This window comes from Mugil cephalus, chromosome 15, assembly GCF_022458985.1.
Source record: "Mugil cephalus isolate CIBA_MC_2020 chromosome 15, CIBA_Mcephalus_1.1, whole genome shotgun sequence".
Lineage (NCBI taxonomy): Eukaryota > Metazoa > Chordata > Actinopteri > Mugiliformes > Mugilidae > Mugil > Mugil cephalus.
In genome coordinates this window covers 24091045-24117897 of record NC_061784.1, presented here as the reverse complement: position 1 = coordinate 24117897, position 26853 = coordinate 24091045, and the positions used below count along the sequence as shown (strand labels likewise).

Below are 26853 nucleotides of genomic sequence, written 5' to 3'. Positions count from 1 at the left end.
CCAGAATCACACAGAGAAAAGAAGAAGAGAAGAGGACTGAACCTGAGGACTGAACCTGAGGACAGAGACAATCAGAGGAAACATTAACGAAGAGGAAATATAAGAATCATTAAGGTCAATTAACACCGACCTGAGATTAATCCTCTATGTGACGAGATGAGCTCAACCTGGTATGAAAACTTGATGATGCATCATTCAGCCCCAGTTAAGGTAGAAAGGACACCAATCAGCCATAACATTATGACCACCTTTCTAATACTGTGCATGTGACTGATCAGAGAACAGACGTTTGTCTTCTGGGGCAGTAAAAGTTTCACTGCATTAGAAGAAACAACTGGAATCCAGACACAGAAACCTGGTGTTGTGGTTCATTTAGTGTCAGATAATATTAATTTATGCTGAATTTATTGATGAAGTCAAACCTTAAGTTACTTCTTTCGTTCCGTTCTGGAGGTTTGTCAGATCAGTTTGAGGATGTTGTTGTTTTGTCGTAGTTACAGTTTTGTCGACAGTAACTATTTCAGTTCCTACAATAAACGAGAAAAAAACAATAAAGTGAATATTTGTGATCACTCCTCTGTATTGTATTGTATTGTATGATTAACGTTACTACAAAGTAAAGCTCTTAGCGTTAGTGTTACAACCAGTCAACCATTTACCAGTACTTTATTTAACAGAAAATAATCGAATACCCAAAAACGAGTTAAACCGGTGGGATGTGAAAATCAGTGGAACCAGCAGTGAGGATGTGGATTCCTGGGTAAATGTAATGTGTGAGAGTGTTGTAATAAAAACAAACGCATAGACGCTGGTTGTGAGTTGGGTTGAAGCAGGAAGAAGAGAATGAGACCATTGGAGGCGGGGCTTAAGTAGCTGCACAGGTGCTCCACATCAGGTGTCAATCAGTCACTCGGGTTCCATGGCAACCTCAGGGAAACACAGGTAGTGAGACACGCCCACCATACGTCATTTCCACAATTCAGACGCCCACGACAGGGGTCGTCACATTAGCATCTTCTATTTAGCTTCATTTATCAGAACTGAAATGAACTAAAACTAAATGAAACTGAAACTTTTCCAGACCTACACTAGTTCATATGGATCATTGTTGAGTCCAGTTCTCCTTAATTTGATCTGATGATCCACATTTTTCCTGGTCTCTCTGATGTAGATTCATTTCAGTCTGATATGTTTTTGTCTTATTTGTTTCAGCAGAAGATCACGACTAGAAATGGAGATGATTTGTCTGGAAATCAGAGGTGATAAGAGAGAGTTCCTCTGATGAAGCTCCGTTTATTTTGGATCCACGTATAAAAAATATCATTCACTTAAATAATTAAAAGTCATGTGACGTGGGTTTGAAATGTCTGTAAATATCATCGATCCAGTAGAAACCAAACCTCTGATATTCAACACTATTTATGATGCACTCGCTGCTTATTACTGAAAGTTGTGTAACGACAATAAAGTTGAATCCAGTCTCATCTTGTGTAGCAGCTTTGATTTGCTTCACATGAGCTTCCAACGCCACCTAGCGGATCCAGTGGAAACAGTTTGATCAATAAGTCTCTCTTTCTTCGAGTCCTATAATATTTATTCATCTTGTTTATTTATTTATTTATTTATCATATATGTATATAATGAACACACAATCTTCCCCAGATTTTGCTCAAAAACATGAAAAAAAATAAGTGTGAATTTTTCAAAGTCACTTTTACTAAATGTTGGATGTAAATGTGTAAATGTTTAAATGCTATAAAACATTTAAATATAACATTTAATATTAATTTGACAAAAATAGTAAATATGTAAAAATCCATAAATGTTGCTGTAAATGTGACATAAAAATGACTCCGCCTCATTTTTTTTTTTTTTTTTTTTTTATTTCTGGAACATTTTGTCATTTTAACATTTGAACGTTCACAACTTGACAAACGGCGCCTCGTCTTTCAAACAACGACCCGCACATTAAAGTCCTCCTCCGGTCAGGTGACAGCAGCAGCCCAATGATGACAGGAGCGTTTTCCGCGGTGGAAGCGTGACGGGGGGCAACTTCTTTAGCCTTTGACGTCAGGTAAATGAAACGCACCCCAGCATCATCATCATCATCTTCATCTTCATCTTCAGCAGCAGCAGCATCATCCTGGTCCGGAGCCGGACTCGTTCCGCGGAGCTGCGCACTCAGCGCCGCGTCCGGACACTGCAGAGGAGGTTACGGTGCCATCTCTGCGGCTCCGCTGCTCGCTCCCGACACCAGCGACTCCAGCGACACCGGCGACACCGCCTCACGTCCCGCTGCAGACGTCCCGGGTTCCGGGGAGGACAGCGCAGGACGGACATGGCCGAGTCCAACCCGCTGCGGGGGTTTCCCCGCCTGCGCCGGGCCGCGGTAAGATGCAGCTGCACCGGGAGGAGCTGGGGAGGTGGGAGGGAGGTAGGAGGTGGGAGGGAGGTGGGAGGCTCCAAACGGGGAGGACACTGCAGCAGAGAGAGGAGTCAGATTCTGTTCAGATTCACAGAGTCCTCGGTGCTGCGACACAGAAGAGGATGAGCAGCTCAGTGCAGCTCAGAGAGTTGGAGGGATGTAACCTCCTCCTCCTGCTCCTCCTCCTCCTCCTCCTCCTGCTCCTGCTCCTCAGGACGCTGACCCGATCCAGACCGGATCCAGCCTGGATCCAGTCTGGACTCAGTGTTTGCAGAGCAGCAGGACAGTGACAGAGTGTTGGTTTGGGCTGCAGCTGTGTCTCTGCAGGCTTCATGTCCAACACTCTGCTCCCAAATAACTTGACGCTGTAATCAGCTGTGGAAGGAACATGTGCTGCTGACAGGTCTGCATCCAGCCTCCATCATGGCTGCTGTGGGAGCCGGTATCAGGGTCCATGTGTCAGATCAGCAGCGTCGAGTTTAAAGGTCACGACTTCAGGGGAAGTTGTGTCTTTTGGCGGCGTCAGCGTAAAAAGCTCCACAGCTTCGTCTCTGGGAGACAAACCGTCCTCACTGAGACACAGTTAAAGGTTTGATTATCAGCAGGAGGAGGAGGAGGTGACTGTCAGACCTGCTGAGGCTTAGGAGGCCGAGCTTCGTTCCAGACTGACAGTGAAGGATGCTGATGCTGTGTTGAGCTCTGCTGCTCTGCACTAGGAGCAGCAGTCAGCTGTCACTGAGCCACGGCTGTAAAATATAACCCGGCCATGTGGAGGAAGGAGGAGGAATAACTCTGCCTGCAGCAGGTTCAGGCTCTGACACGAGTTTGTGTCTGGAAAGCTTTGTTACGCTTCTAGAAGAACATTTATTTACAGTTTAGATGAGGTGAATAATAGAAGAAGAAATAAAAGGTGTGAATATCGTCAGTACGGTGGCCCTGAAGGTCAAAACACACAACGTCTCAGATTGAAAAGAGAAGGAACAAGAGTTTCCTGTCTCTGATTGGACAGAACACGTGATTATGAGCTGATGTGATTGGTTGTTACTTTATTAGTTACGTTCAGCAAATAATTTAACAGTTCTTTCTTTGAATTTTATGCTGTGTTTTTGAAGTGAGACAGGACTTTGTCTCCAGGACAGAGTGGACAGAGAAATATCTTTATCTGACACAAACTCTAAACAGTGTCTGTATTTCCAGCTTCCTGTTATTTCCTGTTTATTTGTGTGTCTCTTTGTGGTGTTACACTGAGTTGTCTTCATGCTGAAAACGTCTCTTGTCCAATATAAGACAGACAAGCAAAGCAAAAACACAGAACGGGAAAAATAGTAACTGTAATCTGATTACTGGTTTGGAAAAGTAACTAAAGAGGACTCACATTTATCACAGGTTCTGTCCAATCAGAAACTAGAAGTGTTGTCATTACCCTGAAACGTGGTTGTGTTTTGACCTTCAGGGCCACCGTACATTAGCTGGTGAGCTAACGATATAAACTAAGCAGATGCAAAGTGTAGTTTCCTTTCTGACGTGATACTGAGTAAAATTCATGCTGGTATCAGAGGAATGGATATTGATCTGTGCGTCACTAGTAGTCGGCTCCTCAGATGAATTAATCTTAAACTTCATGTTAAACCAGTGAAACCGTCCTGGAGGCAGGAAACCTCCACTAATTAATGCGTTAAAGGTTTAATTAACGGTGTCACTGTTAAATAAATAACTTCCTCTCTCTTCTACCAGACTTCATTTCCTGGTAACCTGCACCTGGTCCTGGTGCTCCGCCCCACCGGCCTGATGAGCTCCGCCCCCAGCCCTTCGTCCAGCACTGACCTGGGCTTCCGCTTCAGCCAGGACGACTTCCTGTTAAAGATGCCGGTGAGTTTCACACTTTCACCAGTCGGATGCAGCACATTTAACCCTTTAGCTCCAGGAATCACATGTGGTAACTTCCTGGTTCCTCTCAGTGAGGTTTAGAATCATGTGGTTTCCAGTCAGCCAATCAGAGAAGACCAGGAACCGTTCTCAGGTCTGATAATCAGGGTCTGATCAGGGTCTGATCGGGGTCTAATCAGGGTTTAATCGGGGTCTAATCGGGGTCTGATCAGGGTCTGATCAGGGTCTGATTGGGGACTGATGTGGTGTGATGTGGTCTGACGTGGTCTGATGTGGTCTGATGTGGTCTGATGTGGTCTGACGTGGTCTGATGTGGTCTGATGTGGTCTGATGTTGTCTGACGTGGTCTACACGGTCCCCTTTGTTCCAGGTGGTGATGCTGCGTTCGGTCGGAGACCTCCTGCGCTACATCGACGAAAACCACCTGGCGTCGGACTTCACGGCGAAGGTGGAGTACTGTCAGAGCGACTGGATCGTCCTCCGCACGGTACCAAGAACCATCAACACCGATCAGCCGTAACATTATGACCACCCTCCTAACATTGTGCAAGTGACTCATGGGAGAACGGACGTGGGTCTATGAGAGGATGGATGCTGTTAGTTTGGGTCTTTCATCCAGCAGTGGATGAAGGTGCTGCACAGGAGATGTTATTTACTTCCTCTTCTCCTCCTGTCAGTGGTCATAATGTTGTGGCTGACGGGTTAAAGCAGGTTAGAGCTACACTGAGGTGAATGAGCGTGAGCTAAACCACGTTGTTGGTGTCTCCAGTCCATCGAGACGTTCGCGGTGACGGTGAAGGAGATCGCTCAGCTGCTGCAGAGCTTCGGCTCCGAACTGTCGGAGGCCGAACTCCCGGACGAATCCAGCGCCATCGAGTTCCTGCTGCACTCACACACTCACCGATACCGACAGATGAAGGTCTCTGCCCTCCTCTCTCTCTCTAACCCTCTCTCTGCTCCCTCCTCATCTCCTGTGTTTTACTGACATCTGAGGCCTCGTGTCCTTTTTACGCCAGGACGACATCCGGAGCGTGATGAAGGAAGGACGTCTGCTCATGTCCAACCTGGAGACGGTGAAGGCGTCAAAAAGAGACGTGGAGGAGGAGAGAGAGATCCAGTCAGACATGGAGACGGTTCAGAGGTCGGTTCACAAATGTTCCATTTTATTATTATTATTATTTTATTAGTTCACACATAAAGAATTCAGATAAGCTCAAAGAAGAAGATGTGTTAGAGAAGAAACTATTTAAAAAAAAATAAAAACTTTTAAATAGAAAGCTAAGTTTGTCAAAAAGAAAACAGAAAGTTTACAGTTAAAAGATTTACATGAATTCTGTCCAAAGAAAAACTTCAGCTTGGTTCTATGGAAGATTTACAGAAGATAAACTACGAGGATAAAATGACAGAGATAAAGTTATTTTTTTTATTAGAAGCTGTAGCTGAAGTGTTGGACAGACGGAAGGTCTGAGTCTGAAGTTATTTCAGGTGGAATATTAATCAGATTGGTCCCATTAAAACACATTTTATGATAAAATGAAGGAAGCAGCTGGTTCAGTGAGTCACTATACTAATAAATCAGTTTAGCTTGGTTTAAACTGAAGCTTTAGTCGTGTTCAATCAAACAGCTGCAGTGATAAATGTCTGGATGAACGTGGACGATATAAAAGTACGGCTGGAACACGTTTTAGTTGTGATTGCATGGATTAGTTTTTTTTCTGTGTGGTGCGTCTCAGGCTCCTGGCTCAGCTCAGGGACATGGAGGAGGCGTTCGACGGCTTCTTTGAGAAACACCACCTGAAGCTGCAGCAGTATCTCCAGCTGCTCCAGTACGAGAGCAGCTTCCAGCAGGTGAGATGATCCGTGTTTGATCCGTGTTTGATCCGTGTTTGATCCGTGTTTGTGTGCGTGGCCTCAGCCGTGAGCGTAGCGGTGACGGAGCGTCTCTCTGTGTGTCCACCTGTTGCAGATGGAGGAGGTGCTGGAGCGTCTCTCCGTCCAGGAGAAGGAGATCGGCTCGTTGGGAGCGACAGGAGTTCAGACGGAGCAGCTGCTCAGAGACCTGGAGACGCTGGACAAACGCGCTCAGGTCACACATGGACTCACACGTAGCATGATAGCATCATAGCATGATAGCATGATAGCATGCGCCCCCTAGCGTCACGTCTTTACGTCCTCTACGTCCTCTGGAGCTCATGCACCGTCTCATCAGGGACAGATCACGTTTTACAGGGTTTGATGCAGAAAAAAAAGGTTCCTGGTGTGATTGTGGTGACGTAGTTTGACCAGAAGAGTGCGCTCTAACATCGTTCACATGAGTCCATCCTGCAGCAAATAAAGCAGCGCTCATATCACAGCTGTGCAGACGCCCCCGGTCTTTATGGTTAATAACTTTGAGTCATCCAGGTCTTAATAAAACCAAAACCTGTTTATGCAAAGTCTTAAAAACTCTAAACTTCACTAATCCCATTTTAAGCCCTTAAAAAGTCTTTAAAAGTCAAGGATACAAGTGTTACTTTAATCAGGTCTTAAGTCCATTTGCTGCTTCATTTCCCTCATTTTAGCTCAAAAACGTTCACTGTGAACGTTTATAGTTGAGAAGTTCCTGTATTTGTTTTCTTAAATTCCTGCTTTTAGTTTAATCTGTGCTACACATGATTTACTGTTGCACTGAATCTGCTATTTTACATTTTTTTACTTTACATTTATCATATACTCTGTATCTATAACACAGGCATTTCTTCTCTCTGCTCTTTTATTTTAATTCATAATTTTTCCTCATTTAAATTAAAGTAACACGACAAAGCGCAGACACTGACATCGTTCCAGTTCATCATAATTCAGACAAAAAACAAATACGTGAAGAAACTGATTCGCTGTTGAGTACTATAATCACTCAGTTGCAACTGCACACAACTGTTGATCTAGTTAATCCCTTTTCATAAATCCATACAACATGTTTGGATGAAGCTGTGGTCGTTTCTCCCATCGTTGTTGGATTAATGAATTACCTGAAGCGGTTTGTCCTTTTCCAGTCGAGTCTTTTAGGTTTATATTTTGAGGAGTGATCTGTAATAAATGAAGTTTCTGTGGCTGTGACTCCCAGGAGGAGATGGCCCGGGCCCAGGTTCTGATCCTGCACGGTCACCAGCTGGCCACCAGCCACCACTACGCCCTGGCCCTCATCGTGCAGCGCTGCAACGAGCTGCGGCATCTCTGCGACGTCCTCACCGGCGCCATTCGCACCAAGAGGGCGGCGCTGATCCGAGCTCGAGACCTGCAGCTACGACTGGAGGAGGTAAAACACTCAGGTCGCACTAGACTCAGGAGTCCTGCTGCAGACGCCTCTGCTACGGACGACCAGCTCTGCCTTAATTAACAATAAATACAGAAATAAACCTCACTACCAAATAAATGTTATTTATTGATTTATTTGTGGGATGAATGGCTGCATGACTGGACCAGTTTAACCTCAGTGGGACTTTTCCTGGTTCCATTAAGTCTAAATAAATAAAAATAAACTGCACAGTCTGAGACTAGAGCGTAAAGAAAAATGCCATCAGCCGTTTCTTGTCTGTGTTTATTTTCGTTCGTTGCATCACTGTGTTTTTCCAGTTTTCATTCTTCTAAATTGTTTATATGTATTTTTTTTTCTTGCTATATTAATTTTTATTTAATGTTACGTGGCTGATTGACCAGGTAAAGTTACTGTGTTCATTGTGCGTTTGGCCAATAAAGAGAATAAAGAGATTCTGAATAATAAAAATAAATAAATACCTAAATAAATGCCCTGTTATTTATTTATCTTTATTTATTTGTATTTAGCCAGAAACCAGGAAAAGTCCCACTGAGATTAAAAGTCTCTTTTTAAGACCTGGTCCAGTCGTGGATCCAAAAAACACATAAAACAGGAAAACAAGTTACACACAAGTGGCTTTTTGATTCTGCTAAAAGGAAACTTCACCGGTTACGTTACGTTGGTTCAGAGCAACATGTTCAAGTAGAAGGAGCTGAAGAACTGAAGCCATTTCAGTATTTTCTGCTCTGACTTTAAATAAATTCTAAGTGAACTAAATAAACAGCAGCAGTGAGATGATGTGAAGTCATTCTTACATGTACGATCATGTGAGTCGGTGCGTTTGATCGGAGCTCGTCCGTTAGTTTGTGTCGGAGCAAATTTAAGATCAGAGAAAGAACCAGGTTTCAAAATCCTGTTGGATTTCACCAGAATGATAAATTCTCTGAGGTTTTTATCAGAATGTGAAACAAAGACGAGGCATCGAACTGATTCAGCTGGTTGTTCAGTCTTTGTTCTTATTTTTACCAGAACTCAACGCGCTGGAACTTTTATTTCTCCTGATGAAGAAATGAAGCAGAATAATTTTTCAGTAGATTTTTCTTTACTTGAGTATTTCTATTTCTGGTGTACGTTTGTACACTAATACCTTTACTTTCTACTCCTTCCATTGGAAAAACAGACTTATTACTTTTTAATTTCATAACGTGACGTAAAAGACGATGCAGTTAACATCAGGCATTTAACCAGGTCCCTACGACAGAATATATTAACTTAAATCATCTCTGCTGCTGCCACATTAATATGTTTCCTTGTTCAGGTTGTTTTATGGATTCAAGCTGCAGATATTTACAGATAGAAAACTCCAAGGAAGTACCAGAGAAATGATCTGTTGTTTCATTAATGGCAAAGAAAAAAACACTTTCACATTTCAGAGCCTGTACTTTCACACTTTTACTGGATTAAAGGAGTTGAATCTGTACTTTTACTTTTACCGGAGTATTGTTTTTGGTAGATAGATAGATTGATTGATGGATTGATTGATTGATTGATTACTTTATTCATCCCCAAAGGGAAATTAGGTTGTCACAGCAGTCCGTTATTTGGGTACTATGTAGAGAACGTGTGATCTTGTAATTCTTTTTGCGCTGTATGCTGCGTTCAGGCGCTGCGGTGGTGTGACGACGGCGCCTACCTGCTGGCCAGCCAGATGGTGGACAGGTTCCAGACCAAGGAGGGAGCCCAGGAGGCGCTGCAGTACCTGAGCTGCCACCAGGAGAGGGCGCCGTCGGCCCTGAGGAGCAGCCAGGACATCCTGAGCCTGGAGTTTGAGGCCATGCTCACCCCCCAGCTGCAGGTAGGTACCGCCCCCCCCCCCAATCACTGCAATGAAAGACCTGCCCCCCTCCCTCCATCCCTCCATCCCTCCCCACCCACTTCTCCCCTGCTCCTCTCCAGTCTCAGATCTCCTCGGTGACGGAGAAGCTGAACTCGATGCAGTCGATGATCAGGAACAGAGAGCAGTGTCTGAAGAAACTGGCCGACGTCCAGGTTCGACCCATTCAGCTGGTGGCCCCCAGACCGGAGCCGGAGCAGAGCTCGCTACGCTGCAAGTCGCCCCTCTTCTCCCCAAAACACGGTACAGGGTTTAATCTTTCATCATCCATATCATCCGGAGCGACGGAAATGTTCCGTCTCACCGAAGAGTGATGGAGTCCTCTGTCCACAGGTGTGGACTTTAACGTCCTCAACTCTAAGTTCTCCTTTGACCTCCTTCCTGGTAAAAGAGCCGCGAGGAGAAACAACAGCCAGCGAAAGGTGAGACGACCCAGCTCCAGCTCCGGGTCTCTGATGCGTAGGTCAGGCTCTGATATAAAGTCATCACACTTTTCTTTCTCCACATTTTATCTCCTGCCAGAAGAAACACGTCCACTCTAACTGTGTTTTTTACAAAATAAAAGAGATAATTCTGAAACTTTGATGACGAAGTCTTTGTTTCCACTGAATATTTAGTGATTGAGCTGTAACTCTGGTGAAGTCTGGTCTTTACCTGATGTCCCATAATTCTCTCAAGTTCTCGTCACTTTGAGTTGTTTGGACTGAACTGGTCACATGACGACTTCAGAGATGATTTTACGTCTGAAAGAGTAGAAGTGTTTTATCTTTCGATATATCTGAGAGGTTTTTAGAACCAGATGTTCGGGTTTTGCTCATTTCCAGCCTGAATGGAAACTCGCTGTGTGTTTTTCCAGATAGAGGTGATGCACGATTACCAAGGCAACAGGAGCTGCCTGTACGGCCCCAACTCCGAAACGGACTCGGAGGCGGAGGACAACCCGGAGCAGGTCACACGGTGCGTCGCCCTGACCTTTGACCTCTCACAGCGGCTCTGTGTGTGTGTGTGTGTGTGTGTGTGTGTGTGTGTGTGTGTGCGCTCATACATTCAGTCCATTCACGTCCAGGTTTCACTCTCTCTAGTCACGTCATGAAGGAGCTGATAGCGACAGAGAGGATCTACGTGGACGAGCTGCTCTCGGTTCTTCTGGTGAGTTTGTTTTATTTGGTCTGATCTGGTTCAGGATCCACCACCAACCCTCTCAGTGGAGAAAATATTTAACACATGTACTGAATGAAAAGACTGTGCAGTTTGAACCTGTGACAGTAAAATATCACAGGATGACGACACAAAACTAAAAAATCAAATGTGACGATAGAGCAAAACAACCAGCAGGTGGCGACACTAGAGAGGAAACTGTTCTACACTTTTAATTCAAACCAGAACTTTAACAGACTCATGCATCAAATATAAAAGTCCAACTACTGAGAAGTAGTTTCATTAAGATTCTAAAACCAAAGTCTGTGGCTCCTAATCACTGTGGAAAACTATCAGTTTCTTCAGTTTTTATCCACAAACACAAAATAAATGAAACAAAAAGCACAATTCAGATGGATTTAGGTTCAGAAAATGACCTTTTCTCCTGATTCCCGTGTCAGATAATCCGTTCTCGTTCATCCTCCACAGACCTGAACCAGTAGTTAGTGCTCGGCTCTGCAGCGTAAACGTCTCGGTGTGTTGTGTATAATCAGTTTTATCAGAATAAGCTCCAGGTTTCTAGGATCTGATCTGATTCAGACTGCGTGAACGAGGGAGGTGTTCTCCTTCCCTCTGCTCCCCTCAGGGCTACAGGGCAGAGATGGAGGACCCGTCCCTGTCCGACCTCCTCCCCCCGGCGCTGCGCAGCCAGAAGGACGTTCTGTTCGGAAACATGCCAGAGATTTACCAGTTCCACAGCAGGCGAGCACCGCACACACACCGAGCTCACAGGCTGTCGCTGAATTGTCCTGGTCTCCCCCTCCTCTCCCCCCGCTGATCACATTTCCTTTCATCCCCCCCCCCGGATCGTCCAATCAGGGTCTTCCTCCGGGATCTGCAGGGTTGCCTGGAGACGCCGGAGAGGGTGGGGGCTTGTTTCCTGCAGCGGGTGAGGACGTACGAACACAGAGGGACACGTAATGTGCAGCGATGCAGCGCAGCATGTGTCAGTGTGTGTTTGTGTGTGTGTTTGTGTGTGTGAGCAGAAGGAGAAGTTCCAGGTGTACGAGCGCTACTGTCAGAACAAGCCTCGCTCCGAGTTGCTATGGAGACAGTGCTCAGAGTCGCCCTTCTTCCAGGTAGAGACGCAGGTTCAACATAAAGGACTCACTGTCTCACCTGCACATGTGCAGAGAGGGTCTCAGTGTCTCTCCTTCTCTGCAGGAGTGTCAGAAGAAGCTGGACCACAAGCTGGGTCTGGACTCTTACCTCCTGAAACCGGTCCAGCGTCTCACCAAGTACCAGCTGCTACTCAAGGTTTGAGACTTAGAAATGAACAATAAAAAACACAGCAGTGACACAAACACTTCTACACAACCAGAAACTTTACAAAGCATCAAAACATTTTGCTTTTCCTGTAAATCTCTTATTTATCTCCTTGTAGCTTTGACTTTATCAGAGCGACTGCAAACAGACTCCTGATTATTATCTGATTCTGACTTCGTCTCTGGACCCTGCTTCTGTTTTACACCGACTGGTTTTATTTATCGATCTCATTCATTGATTAAAAGCAGAACAATTCCAATATAAACACAAACGTTCCCAAATCTGAATGAAAAGGAGCAGAAAGAGGAAGAATCTGATATAAAATGTCCCTTCACCTCAAGAAATTAAAAAACAACGACATAATGAGCAGCAAAATAATGATAAAATAAAATAAAATTATGAGTCACGTTCCATTTTAGTTCTAAAGATACAATTCATGATACAAAGAAAACATAAAAATGAAATGTTTGCAGACCTTTCTACACAATGGGTACGACAAACATAACTTAGATTAAATTCCTTCATTGTCAATGAAATTTAAACATAAAAACAGAGCTCATATAAAAGATACCAACATGTTTTACTATATTTTTCTAATTGTTTTGTTAAACTTTGATTTTGATTCCTTGGTTTCTTCGTTCAGATTGTTCCATGAGCTGATTCAGTTTAGTCCTTTAAAAAAAAAAAACCTCTGTTCCTTTTAAGTTATTCTTACTTTCTCTTTTTTCAGATCTTTTCTGAATGTTGATTGGTCACATTTTTTATGAGTTTAAACATAATTTACAGAATACTGTGATTTTAACTGAAGGACTAATGGATTTATTGGATCTCTGCATTGTTTTCTATTTATTATTCTTGTGATTCTTTTTTGTCGTATTTCCAGTTCATCCACCCTTTGCTCCAACACAGTTAACTTTGTCTTTCTCTGTGAGCGTTGTTTTCTATAATCATAGAAATGTGGACAGGTCGTCTGTTCAGTAATTAGTTTTGTTGGGAAAAGGTCGATATTCCGTCTGAATTGATGCATGAACAAAGAGACAGTGACAGAAGGATGCAAACAGACGAATAGATTTAATCTGCAGAGCTCTGATTTAAATCAGCGCTCAGACGAAGCAGACGGGACCAGATGAAGTAAGAGCTGCTGTGTCTTGGTCCAGGAGCTGCTGAAACACTGTGCAGAGGAGCGACACCGCTGTGAACTGCAGGAGGCTCTGGACTCGATGCTGGAGCTCCTCAAGTCCGTCAACGACTCCATGCATCAGATCGCCATCACCGGGTATCAGGTAGCAGCCACCACCAGGACGTTTACATTCATGAAACATCACCATGGTTCTTTTACAGTGGTGTGATTCCTGATTTATTTAATTATTTACATGTTCGTCCACTTAAATGTTTGAGATCAAGCAAATTAAGATAAAACACAAGTAAACACAAAATACAGTTTTTAAATGAAGGCTGTGGAGAATATGTTCCACTCATCTTTGCAGAATTGTCATAATTCAGCCTCATTTTGCTGGATTTTCCAGCATCAACCTTCATGTAGTTTGTCTCCATCTGTTCAGAGGTTGACTTACTGGTGTGTTTTTGGATCATTGTTCTGCTGCAGAACCCAAGTTCTTCTTCAGCTTCTCACATGCTTTACATTTACCTTCAGGATTTTTTTGGCAGAATTCATGGTTCCATTTATCACAGCAAGTCTTCCAGGTCCTGAAGTAGCAAAACAGCCCCAGACCATCAAACCACCACCATCCCAGGTCTTTGGATGTTGGAGTATTTTGTGACGTCTTGGATGAGTCTTGGGGTAAATTCAGTCGGCCGGTTGTTCCTGAGAAGGTTCTCCACTGTTCCATGTTTCCTCCATTTGTGGATAATGACTCTCACTGTGGTTCAGTGGAGTCCCAAAGCTTTAGAAATGGATTTATAACCTTTTCCCAGACTCATAGATCTGAAGACTTTCTTTCTCATCTGTTACTGAATGTCTTTGGATCTCTGCATGATATCTAGATGTTGAAGATCTTCTGGGCTTTTGTCAGGCAGGTGCTATTGAAGTGATTTCTTGATTGAGAACAGGTGTGGCCGTAATCAGGTCTGAGTGTGGCTGGAGGAACTGAACTCAGGTGATAAACCACAGTTTGTTTTAACAGGAGGAGCAGACATTTTTTTTCACAGAGGTCCACGTAGGGTTGATCTGAAACATTTAAGTGACAAACATGCAAAAACAAGAAGTAAAACAGGAAGGAGACAACCCTTTTTCACACCACTGTTTATATGTAGTGAATGATGAATGATGCTCGTACTGGTGGATTTAGCGTGTTTGTGGCGTGTTTTGTAATCTTTGACTCAGGGGGATCTGAGCCAGCTGGGCCGTGTGGTGATGCAGGGCGGCTTCAGCGTGTGGATCAGCCACAAACGGGCGGCAGTGCGAATGAAGGAGCTGGCCAGATTCAAGCCCATGCAGAGACATCTCTTCCTCTACGAGCACGCCCTGCTCTTCTGCAAGCGCCGGGACGAGGACAACCACGACAGGACGCCCTTCTACAGCTTCAAGTCCTGCCTCAGAGTAACCAAACATAAGAAACTATACCAGACTCTACGATACACTCTCTGCTTCTTATTATAGTGAATCATAAGGACTTTTCTCTCTGTAGATGAGTGCGGTTGGAATCACGGAAAATGTGAAAGGAGATATAAAGAAATTTGAAATCTGGTACAGTGGCAGAGAAGTGGTTTACATAGTTCAGGTATTTGACCTTTTTATACATATATATCTGAGCAAAGGTTTTAGGCAGGTGTGGAAAAAATGCTGGAAACTAAATGTAAATGTTCACCATCAGTTCTTCTACCTGGACACAGTCTTTGAAGGATCTCGGCTGGTAGTTTGTTCCAAACATCTTGGAGAACTAACCACGGATCTTCTGTCTCTTCATGTGATCCCAGACTCTCTCCATGATGCTGAGACCAGGGCTCTGGGGGGTTCATGCCATCACTTCCAGGACTTCTTGTTCTTCTTTCCTCTGAAGATAGTTCTTAATGACCTTGTCTGGATGTTTGGGCTCTTTGTCCTGCTGCAGAGTAAATGTGGGGCCAGTCCTCCTCCTCCCTGATGGTGTTGATGGTGGATCAGTATCTGCCTGTATCTCTCAGCATTGAGGACCATTAATCCTGACCAGACTCTCCAGGAGCCTCCACCATGCTTCACTGTTGCCTGCAGACACTCATTATTGTCGCTCTCTCCAGCCCTTCAGTCAACAAACTGACAAATATCTCACATGTTGCCTCATCAGTCCAGATGTTTCTGAGCCCAGTTCCTATGTTCTGGTTCATAGTTGAGTCTCTTGGTCTTGTTTCCATGTCAGAGGGATGGATTTTTGGCTGCAGCTCTTCCATGAAGACCACTTGTGTCCAGACGTCTCCAGACAGTAGATGATGAACCTGGGTTCCTCTGGTTTCTGACAGATCTGAGCTGATGTCTCTGCTGGACGTCTTCAGATTTCTAAGGGAAATAATCTTGATGTGTTTTTCATCTGCTGCTCTAAGTTTCCTTGACCGACCACTGAGTCTATGATCCGACTAAATCCCTGACTTAGTCCAAGTGAACCCATAAGGACTGATGCTGGTTTGAAGGTAAAGGGTAGAAACACCAGATATTGATGTGATTTTTCTCGTGTTCCCTCACTTTGTATTTTGAACTGATAAAAATAAACAATCGTTATTTATATTAAGCATTTTCCCCCCACATCTGCCTAAAACGTTTGTACAGTATTCGCTATATATTTTACATCTAATTGCAGAGACGGTGTCTTTTCGTCTGAATGTGCATGTGCTTGTCTGTCCAGGCTCCCACGTTGGAGATCAAAGTTGCTTGGCTGAATGGGATCCGAAAGATTCTCACCAACCAGAAGCTACGTCAAGGTTCATATCAGTGTCCGGGTTCCTCTGTGATTCTGTTCGACGTGTCTGGTTCGATTATTTAAAGAAGTCTTCTTGTCTTCTCCTCTCCACAGATGAGACTCCACCTCTTTCACTCTCAGACAACCCTCTCTCTGACAGGTGATTCTCTCTGCATGTTCCTATCTGACAAAAATCTCGTCACACAGCGACATTTTACAAGAAAAGCCGTTCCTCGCACATGCAGCGTCTTAGATAATGATGGTTTGGGAGGGCAGGGCCTTGTAATGTATGCTGAGACTCATTTTTGATGTGAAATGTTTATATTTTTAATAATTTGAAGATGGAATAACCAAAATATGTCATACTGAAGTGGGATGAAAATCACTGGAGGTGATGGAAGATTTAAATAACCAGAGTATCTCATACTGAAGCGACTGAATGAGTGTGCACGCTCGTCATCACCCCTGAGAACTGGCATTCACGATCGAATCAACAAACCCTGCAGATGGAGCAACACTGAGCTTGGCTCTGAAAATTCAAGCTGTTGATTTTCAGCTACATGATTACTGCAAACTTCTGCAGCGTTCTGCTTCATCCCAACGTGACCTGTTTCCCCTGTTTAACAAGCTCTGATTAAAGGGTTTAAAGTGCTGTAGACCACGGTGGAGATCCACTGCATTAACACAGAGTAGAGCTGCTGATGAATTAAGTTATTGATCCTGAGGTGAGCGTAAAAGTGAGCTGAGTGTTGGATATTTCCCTAAATGTGAGTCAGTGCTAATTGTTAGAAAGCTGTTGCTCTGGTTCATATTAGTCCAGGTGTCAATAATGGAGCTGGTGTTTGAGTGTTTGTGGAGTATGATAGCATGCTAGCATGTTATGAACTTGATTAACACCTCAAACTGTTCACATTTTTATGATTTTTATCCAGGAGATTTTCCTTTTTGACAACAGATTCCAGGAAATGATCAAAACCACATGCTTTATACACAGATCAGCCACAACATTATGACCACCAACAGGAGAAGTAAATAACATTGAAGCCATCTTGTGGACGTTGGTCATAATGTTATGGCCAATCGATGTATGTTCTTTCTTTGCTATGATTATAGGCACTGGGCGTCTGAAAGTTGGACCTAGTAACCGAATTTTAATGATATAATAGAAATCATAAAACACTGATAAAATCTGGAATTTGACAAGTAATTGAGAGACGAGCTCTGAGTGTTGGTTTTGGATGGATCGTGGGATTTGTTGCCTGAACTGAATAATTCCAGCATTATCCTTTTAGTCACTATATTCAACTCACTTACAACTCAGTGTGTGAGAACGAGATGATCATTAGGACTTTTAGATTCGTACTAACAAATGAATGATGACATCACTGTGATGGTTTTCATTTTAAGAGCGGCCTCTGTGGTTATTCTGGTTTATTTTAGCAGATGGGTTCATGTATTCAGATGGAGCTAATTTCTGTAATTGTTTTAATTGGACTAATGAAAAAAGAGCACAAGAGAAAGAAGTTTATTGGTAGACAGGACGTGAGGCAAACAAACGGAGGGATGAGACGGTTCAAAGGAGATGGGATGAAAAGGGGTCAGAGAGGATGAAAAGGATTAGAGAGGATGGAAAGTGTTGAGAGGATGGGATGAAAAGGGTCAGAGGGGATAGGATGAAAGGGTCGGATAGACTGGGATGAAAGGGGCTGAGGGGATGGGATGAAAATAGGTAGAAAGTCATGGGGTGAAAAAGGTTGGAGAGGATGGGATGAAAAGGTTTCAGAGACGATGGGAGGAAAAGGGTCAGATAGGCTGGGATGAAAGGGGCTGAGGGGATGGGATGAAAAGCGTCAGAGAGGATAGGATGAAAAGGGTCGGATAGACTGGGATGAAAAGGGCTGAGGGGATGGGATGAAAAGGGTAGAAAGAAATGGAGTGAAAAGGGTTGGAGAGGATGGGATGAAAAGGGGCGTGGTCTAGTATTAGTCTAGAACGAAATTAAATTATAATAACTTTAAACGGGACAAATTCCATGTATCTGCCCCCTAAACCAGACTAAAGCACACTGGATAATTTGCTGCTCTGTGGTCTGGTTGTGTGTAACATTTCCATATATTACAGCGATCTGATCTAAATGAGTGATAACCTCAGACCCATGGAATCAGACGCTGCAATATATGTGGACTAAGTGGAATGCTGCAGTCCTTTACAGAATGAGGTACGAGCTTGTTTTGTGACACCGTGGATGTTGTTGTTGTTGTTGTTGTCGTCTTGTCCCGTTTGTCGTGCCCGTGTCTTGTTCCCATGGTGATGCGGTTTTAGTGCATCAGAGATGTGTGTGTCGTGGGGAGGCGCGTCGGTGGGAGGCTGCTCAGCGTGTCTTCCTGTTCCTCACAGCTCCTCGCCAACAAGCCACTCCCACCGGAACCCACGGGACTCCGCCCACTCCGACCCCGTGGTTCAGTCGCCTCGACGCAGTGAGTTGCAAAAAGAACGAAAACAAGCACATCACTATAGTCCAGCTTCTTCCACCAGGAAGCAGGGGGCTGCAGCCGTACATTACACTGTTGTATATAGGCTGGTTTTATTTATTTACTTTTTTTTTCTCTTAACCCCACAGAAGATTATTAGGGCCAAACATGAGAAAACAAATCAGAGGAGGTAGATTTATTTTAAATAAAGTTGAGATACAGTGTAGAGAATAAAGGTGAAATGTCAAGATAAAGTCGAAATAAGGAGAAACAAGTGAAAATGTCATGAATAAAGTCGAAATACAACATCTAGCCAGAAGTTGTAATGTCGAGAATAAAGTTGAAATGTTGAGAATAAATTCCATAAGGTGAGAAAAAAAGCAAATGTAGAGAAAATGTTGAGAAAAGTCAAAATATTCAGAAAGAAAAAAAAGTTGGACTGTCTAGAAAAACTGTCTAGAAAAAGGCCAAGGGAACTGGTGACCACATGGATGTGTAGTGTTTTTTTCAGTTATATTGCTGATATTATATTGGCCTGTTGCATGGATAGTGTCACATGCTGCTGCCTTGAACCTTGAATAGCGTTTTAAGTGTATTTCATGGCTAACAAGTGGTCTGTGGCAGGTTGGCCGGTTCCTGCTCACTCGGTGGCGATCTGTGAGGGTCTGGAGGACTGGGGCGCCACAGACCTCTCCACCCTGTCAGACTCAGAGGACGAAGACCAGCCGTCCCCACTGGTGAGACGCTGATTCACTCTGCAGTTTATTTATTTATTACTGATTTTCACACAAATTCATTCCGCCATGAACCAGACTGGACCTTCTGGTGGGCTTGTCTTTGTCTTGGTTTGTCTCCAGCTGTTAGCCGCATTAGCCCAAGTGCTAGCAGAATCCCCGGCTAACGTATGCTTGGCTTGGTTCATGTGCTATTTGAAGCTGGAAAGAAAACTCCTTCCTGCAGAGTGTGATGATACTTTATGTGTCTCCACTGGTCCCTCTTGGTGTTTTTGTCCTCAAATGTCCCATGGAGAGGACCAACGTGCTGTTTAGCGTCTTCCATCTTTATGGGTTGGTTCTGCTGCCTGTCACTACCGGATCAGCTGGTGCTAACGCTAACGCTACTTGGATGAGGGATTAATCCACATTAATGGGGGTGAACACAGAGGTAGGAGGTGAAACAACAAACAGCTTTGACTCGTCTGTCTCTGCTGCAGGTGGCCGGACGCTACAGGGTCATGGTCGAGAGCAGCATGGCCAGCACTGATGACATCATCTTTAATTGCGGGGACGTCATCCAGCTGCTGCATGAGGACTCGTCAGGAATGTGGTAATGGAGGCTACGGATATTACAAACCAATATACACCGATCAGCCACAACATTATGACCACTGACAGAAGAAGTGAACAACATTAAAACCATCTTGGAACAATTCCCCCCATAGAAGACCCATGTCCCCTCTCTGATGAGTCACCTGCACACTATTAGGAAGGTGGTCATAATTTTATGGTTGATCAGTGTTTAAATCCAGGCCTGAAAGATAAGATGATGAAATATTCCTGAGTTTCCTTTCCTGTGTGTCATTACAGGACGGTGAGGAACATAAGTCGCGGTGAAGAAGGTCGTGTTCTCCCCGAGGACCTGCACAGGATTCTGGGAGAAACCTACTGAGAGCCAATCAGATCTTCTCCAGACTTTTCTGCTTCTTTGACTCTTTGCCTGCACATGTTTCATGGACTTTTCGGACTCTGCCGAGACTCTCGATCATCAACAGACCGAAGCACAACATATTTACCAGGACTGGGACGGATTCAGCTCAGAAGGCTGTACGTGGAGAACGTATCACATCTCATCAGCTGACCTCTTGGACTCAATGGACTTTAATTCATACATACAGTATTTTCTTATGAGTCACACAGAAGTCATTAGTTCATGTGCCAAACTAATCACTGCAGCTTCTTCTTCTTCTTAAATAGATCCGTTTTCATGTGTTTTGAATGGAGCTACAGGAGTCGGCTACACTAGAGGATGTATCACACGACGTACGCAGAAATCATCTCTAACCCGCTGTTTGTTTGGGGATTGTTTTAAAATGCTGCACATCCTCTTTAGTTTTTTTTTTTGTCATAGCAGGAGAGGAACAGGAAGAGTTTTCTACATTTCTGCATAAAGACGTCTCAAAACATCAGCTGAAAGTCCTAAAAGTAGACAAAGAGAACCCAACACCTGAAACTGAGATATTATCTCCTCTCAATCTGACTGTGGATTGGAGATGGTTGTGGAAACTTTTCCTTTTTTCTGAGCTCCTCAGAAGCTCCTTTATCCGTCATCATACACTTCAACACAAACATGTGTTGTGAAGATCAGACTGAGACAAATCCCTGATTTGTAGGAACTGAACCATGGAAACACTTCTAAACACACGGGTTCTCTCACTGATATTTGTGTTTCATGTGTTTGTCTGGGTTCTCCTTGAGAACTTTGAGGATGCTTTGAGTCATTTTTATACAGAAATGTGGAAAAATCTGAGGTAAGCAGCTCTGTACATGTAGTACTCTGTTAATTTCTCCAGTTCACATTCCTACACTGTTCTATAGAACCACAGGTGAATTTGATTTCATGTGCCGTCACAGTCTGAAGGGAGACAACGTTCTGTTTGTGGTGCTCTATGTTAATTCATCATGTTTACATGACATGCATCTAATGCATAAACATTACTTTTATATGTTTACAGGAAACCTCTAAGGAATTAAATTTATAATTGATCAGCCACAACATTATGACCAGACCCACCCACTAACAACATTCACCGCCCTCAGAAGACCGATATCCATTCTCAGATGAGTCCTGAGACCTTCACAGTATTAGAAAAGTGGTCATAATGTTATGGCTGATCGCTGTACGTGGACACTAACGTGAACCAGCATCGACCTCTGATGTTTCTGCTTCTCCTGCTCTGAAAAGTCAACGTGTTTTCTCCTCTAGGAGCCAGTGTAGCTCGTCGTTGTGATTGCGTTTCTTTGATTTGGAGGGAGGAGTTTATTTACGTATTTCTTCTGTTACCAAATGTATTTTTGAGGTTAAAATTCTGTCAGTTGCTTCTGCTGCAGTCGTGTTTATGAATGAGATGATCATTACTGCCTGTTTGTTTGGTTCTGGATGTTCTGCTCACGCCTGATGCTTTATTTGTGCCGGCTCTGCTACTCTCCACCAGTAGAGGAACAACAAGTCCTGGTTAGTGACTGTAAATAAGAGTTTTCACTGTTGCAGCTACATTGTGAATCACTACAGAACATACAGAAAAAATATCACAGGAGAAAATTCAGATTCATTTAAAACTGCCTGGTTTTTTAAACTGCCCAGTCTCAAGCGTGAACCGTGGTCATGAAATCACTGCCGCTTCACCTCCGGACCAGTGAGGCTCCGTCTCTGAAAGGGACTTCAGCTACTGGCAGTAAAGTGCGAATGTGTAAATGAAAAATAACCTAAATTTTAGTCATTCGTCGTCTGAATGTTTACATCCTTATTTGTACACTGAGATGTTGAAACTTAAAAATCAATGTGCACATGTTAAATCTAATCCTGAGATTAACTCTGAACAAAGACGTCCCTGCTGCTTCCGTTCATTCTGCACTTTGTTTTTGATATTTTGAATTGTAGTGAGAGCTTGTGTTATAATGCATAATGTTTAGGATTATTTGCCAGAATATAAGCACATGACTACTTGATCTGATTGAACCGGACTGATGTGCTCTTTCTATATTCATGTATAAGATAGATTCAGGTTGTACCTTAGACTCATTGAGGGTCGTAAAGTTTTATTTTGCCTGATTAAAAAACTCTCTGAGTAACTCCTGTGTTAGTTTCCACTTTTGCCCCGTTCTTAGCACACCGATCAGCCACAACATTATGACCACTGACAGGAGAAGTCAGTGACCCCAACCACCCCCCCCACCACCCCATAGCAATGAGCCATCCACAAAAACGCTTTAGAAACAACAACAAGAACAGCACCTGGCCTCCAGATTCACTAGATCCCAAACTGATCAGGTACTTGTGGGAGGATCCACAGATCCACAACATTCAACACCCCCACAAGGCCCATACAACATTAGCAGGTGGTCATAATGTTATGTCTGATCAGCGTATGGCTACACCACATTACTTTAATCAAGGGTTCGTTTTATTTAAGGGTCACAGGCCTAATTTATGTCCGACTTTGGAATTATTCTGCAGCATATCTCGTTCCAGTGGTTCACTTTGGAACAGATCTGTTATTTCACAGAGTAGATGTAGATGCTGAAATGTTTTTGAACACATTTTATTGTGTGATTGCTCACTTTTTTTTTCATCCAGAGCATTAACTCCACAGACAAGTGTGTTTTATCATGAGGTCATGCTGATTCCTGCCGTCTGGCTGATCCAGGGGTAGTAGCGCGACACTCGGGTGTAGATGCCGTACTTCCCGTCCATGGCGCACTCCTCCCCCCAGCTCACGATGCCCGTCAGAAACCAGGTGTCCTTGTATTTGGTGGCGTGGGGTCCGCCGCTGTCCCCCTGGCACGAGTCCTTCTGTTCGTTGTAAAAACCGGCGCAGAACATGAAGCGGGTCACTTGTTCCCGGCTGCTCCGTTTGCAGGCCGTGCGGTCGACGTAGGGGACCTCCACCTTCTGGAGCTGGGTGGACTCGGGGCCCTGGAACTTGAGCCGCCCCCAGCCGCTCACCAAGGAGGTGGTGGAGTCCCTCAGGAGGTTCTGGACGAAGTCTTTGGGGCCGAGGCAGATGGGCCGCCGATGGAGGGACATTTCCACCGGTTTGGCGAGCTTCAGTAGCGCGATGTCGTGGTTATAAGGTGACGTCACATGGTTGTACAAGGGGTGGATGTGCCGCTCCGCCACCTCGTGGTCTCGCTCCGGACCTTCAGTCTTGGTGACGTCATGTTCACCTGGAAAACCAGAATCAATTTTAACATTCCTCCGGGTGGTTTATGGGACAGCAGAATCATTTTTGATGAGCAAATGCTGCATGACGCAATATCTCATTTTCTTCTGGTTTCATTGATATAAAACACTGGGTTCACCAAAATTCAGGCGAACCGAAAAATTTGACTCCTCCAGAACAAAACCTCTTGGAGTGGTTCTGACTTTTGTGATTGAAACTTCAGAGTCTTGTCTTTAAAAAAGAGACCAAGACCATGAATGAGCTGTTCGTGAACAGCATTAAGTTTACTTTGAATATGTCCTAAATAGGAGTATTTTGCAAACAGGCTGGAATTATAAGAGGCTCAGACGTGTTCTCTACACCAAGAAAGAAAGCGAAATGAACATTTATCCACAAGACGTGATGGTTCTGTACATCATCAGAGATCATCAGAGAATGGACGTGGGCCCTCTCAGAGTAACTCCTTTCATGCTAGACACATCATTTCGTAATAAATTAATTTAAGTAACAAGGAAATCTGAGGAGCCACTTGGGAGCCGTAAATCCAGTGTTGATGTTGTTAGTGGGGGCTTTTCTGGGGAATTGGATCTAGTGAATTTGTTGTGTTCTTCATGTTTAGTTTTTCCTAAAGTGTTTTTGTGCATTTGTGTCAATGAGTGTCATTGGGGCTACATGTATAAGTAACATCCACACCAGTGAATACCAGGTCCAAAAGTTTCCCAGCAGAATGTTATTTACTTCTCCCGTCAGTGGTCGTAATGTTATGGCTGGTCGGTGCACCCACCGGCTCGGACGAAGAATCCTCGTTTGCTGGTGTCAGCTTCTATCAGGCAGTGGGCTGCAGTGATGACCCAGGAGTCGCTGAGCAGGGACCCCCCACAGAAAGGCTGCGCTCTCTGAAGGCTGGGGGAGTGGACCATCAGGGCCACCTGCAAACACAACATTATCATGATAAATAAATAGTTTATATCCTCTGGACAAGCCCACTATGGTTCTATGGTGGAGTCACCCACTGGATTCTGAGCCTGTGGCCGCCATGTTGGATGAGCTTAGGACGCTCCAAATATGGACATATGGACCTGTCACTCAAAGCAGGAACGCCCTTAATTATGCAGAATTTTAAACCATAATAAAAAAAAATAAATGCGAGAGTAAGAAAAAATATCACCCCCCGTACAGTTGCCAGGGGTCAAACTCCAGGTCTGAGCGATGAAAGCGGAAGTGCAAAACGTGGCCGACAGATCCCCATAGACCCCCATGTTAAAAACTTCACAACGATATTAAACATGTTTACAGCCTGGTACAAAAAACGATTGTGGTCTCAATGTTTCTAAGACTTAAAATTCTGCATAATTAAGGGCGTTACTGCTTTGAGTGACAGGTAGTGGAGAGTTGGGTGGGCGGGTCTCAACATCCAGGCTGCTTTTGCTCCGCCCCCCCCCCCCCCCATGTCCATATTTGGAGTATCTGATTGTGGGAGGAGGAAAGCTCATCCAATATGGCGACCGCGGACTCCGCCCACTTTAGGCTTCATATTTGAGGTTCAAAACCCAACGGGTGACGTCACCGTGGGTTTGTCCATAGTATAAATACAGTCTCAGCTCATCTCTTTTCTATTTTCATCTTCTTAAACTTTACCTGCCAGGGGATCTCTCCAGGAACAGCCAGGTCTCCTCCCACAATCCTCTGGTCTGAGTTGTCCTGTGCTGTGATGGTGGGGATTGTGGGGTAAGCCCAGCCAAACCTTTTCTTGACTGTAGGCGACTCGGTGACGTTTCCTTCCCCCGCGGTGGAAGAAGCCTCGGCCGGATCCACAGATGATTTGAATGAGCGTAGGCCCACGGCAGAGACGTTGGACGGGTCTGAGTCATTCACCAGGAGGTCGATGTAGTCCTCGAACAATGTCAGATCATCGTAGTAGTCGTCCAGCAGGGCGTCGCTGGAGTTGTGTTGCGTTTCGGGTAAAGTGGCGTTTGAGGAGCGAGGGATCAGTGAGGTCCCGCCCGCAGAATGAGAGGAAGAACCAACACGACCACAACTGAACTGACCTGGTGGAGAAAAGAGGTCAACAAGCAAAATATGATCCCACCCCTTCTCCACAAATCACAGCAAGTTAAATAAACGTGTTAATGATGAACCACGTACAGCTGTTCATTTAAAAAGATTAAAAGAATAGATTTTTTCTGTCTGTTTTTAAATCCTGTAGTACTAGCACCCATGATCCCAAACCAATACACGGAGTTAAACCCCCAAACCGACATGCTCTAAAGAGTTCCTCTTAACTTTCTCTATTTTGGAGCCATTTTTGAACGTTAGTTTCTGCTTTAAATGATACTAATGATGTTCTAACGACAGTGGCGGCTTCCTCCATAACTCCAAATGTTCTGTTTGTTTCCCTTCGTAGCTAAATTTCAAAATCTATGATCATAACAAGAAGAGGATAAGTGTGATGGAGATACCTAGCATGGTTTATTCTCCTCACTGCTCTTGTGATGTGCATGTAATGAAGGTTAAAGGTCAGTTTTAGGGTAAAGGTTACATTAGTTTAGGGTTATGGTCAGGGATTTAGTTGAGATGGTTAGGGTTAGGGTAAGAGGCTAGGGAATGCATTATGCCAAAGAGTGTCCTCACAGAGATGGCCATACAAGACTCTGTGTGCGAGTGTTTCAACACAGCAGATCCGTTACGGTAAAACGAGTGTTCTGTCTGCATTATGTCTGCATTTACTCCTGTATTCTACATTTCCATTAATAACAAATAACGTAAAATTTCTTTTAAGTTCAAAGATAATTTATTCATCTCAAAGCAACATTTGAACTCATGAAGTGGTCGTAATGTTGTGGCTGACTGGTGTGTGTTGCTCCTCTGCCCATCGTCTTTTCTTTTACCTGTTGGTTCACAGCTGGTTTTGTCTGCACCGAGCCGGTAACCGGCTGCACAGCGACACACTGCGCGGTCGTCCTGCATCACGCAGAAATGTGAACATCCACCGTTGTTGACTGAACACTGCTTCATCAGTTCTGTTCAAACCAAACGACAAACAGGAATAAGTCCTCGCTCACGTCTCTGGTGACTTGTTCTCTGGTCTCTGGTCCGACTGTCGCTCACCGATCTCACAGTTCTTCCCGCCAAAGTTGGGTTTGCACCAGCAGACGTAGGTGCTGATTCCATCTTTACACTCGCCACCATTGTGACAGGGGGGCGGGTCACACTGGTCCCCGTCTAACACACAAGTATGACACACACACACAGACACACACACACACACACACACACACACACACACACACACACACACACACACACACACACACATGCTTAGAGGTGTTACTGAGTCACCGTACGAACTCGTCTGTCGTCGTCTTTACCGATGTATCCGGCCCAGAACTCCATCTGAAACACAAGAAGAAGAAGAAGAAGAGTTTTACCGTCACTGTCGAAGTAAAACTGACTCCAGCTGATGAGGGACTGAAGGTTCCTGCCTGCAGTTAGTCAGGAAGTAAGGAATCACTTCACAGGTCAGTGTAGCTGCAGAGTAGTTTGGGCTAAACCACGAAGAAGATACTGATATGGATGAACTAAAATGATA

General features: G+C 44.2%; 2 protein-coding genes across 4 annotated transcripts in view; one reads left to right on the top strand and one right to left on the bottom strand.

The window, feature by feature from the left end:
• Window positions 1–1898: 1898 nt before the first annotated feature.
• On the top strand, window positions 1899–22173 carry LOC125021692 (proto-oncogene DBL). 3 transcript variants are annotated; one of them, XM_047607833.1, is made up of 26 exons: window positions 1899–2389; window positions 4160–4294; window positions 4683–4799; window positions 5082–5231; window positions 5329–5453; window positions 6046–6160; window positions 6279–6398; window positions 7416–7607; window positions 9271–9462; window positions 9564–9744; window positions 9835–9923; window positions 10358–10458; window positions 10584–10650; window positions 11285–11400; window positions 11518–11587; window positions 11685–11777; window positions 11863–11955; window positions 13122–13247; window positions 14309–14524; window positions 14613–14705; window positions 15801–15876; window positions 15969–16014; window positions 18252–18331; window positions 18950–19062; window positions 19539–19651; window positions 19912–22173. In XM_047607833.1, exons 1-26 carry the CDS (start codon window positions 2339–2341, stop codon window positions 19991–19993), a joined length of 2952 nt encoding a protein of 983 aa, XP_047463789.1. In that variant the 5' UTR covers window positions 1899–2338; the 3' UTR covers window positions 19994–22173. The 3 variants fall into 3 exon arrangements, 2 of the variants coding, with proteins under 2 accessions (XP_047463789.1, XP_047463788.1); XM_047607832.1 differs by having other exon boundaries at window positions 18177–18331; XR_007114362.1 differs by lacking the exons at window positions 19539–19651; window positions 19912–22173 and adding an exon at window positions 17976–18072 and having other exon boundaries at window positions 18950–18998.
• A 454-nt stretch (window positions 22174–22627) lies between these two features.
• The window catches only part of f9b (coagulation factor IXb), a 7552-nt gene continuing 3326 nt past the window's right edge, over window positions 22628–26853 (bottom strand). Inside the window, exons 3-8 of the mRNA XM_047607834.1 lie at window positions 26633–26657; window positions 26373–26486; window positions 26153–26284; window positions 24903–25312; window positions 24049–24193; window positions 22628–23268 (exon numbers count right to left, since the gene is read on the bottom strand). Of these exons, the coding sequence (XP_047463790.1) occupies window positions 22709–23268; window positions 24049–24193; window positions 24903–25312; window positions 26153–26284; window positions 26373–26486; window positions 26633–26657 (1386 nt within the window). The 3' untranslated portion in view covers window positions 22628–22708. The remainder of the gene's footprint in view (window positions 23269–24048; window positions 24194–24902; window positions 25313–26152; window positions 26285–26372; window positions 26487–26632; window positions 26658–26853) is intronic.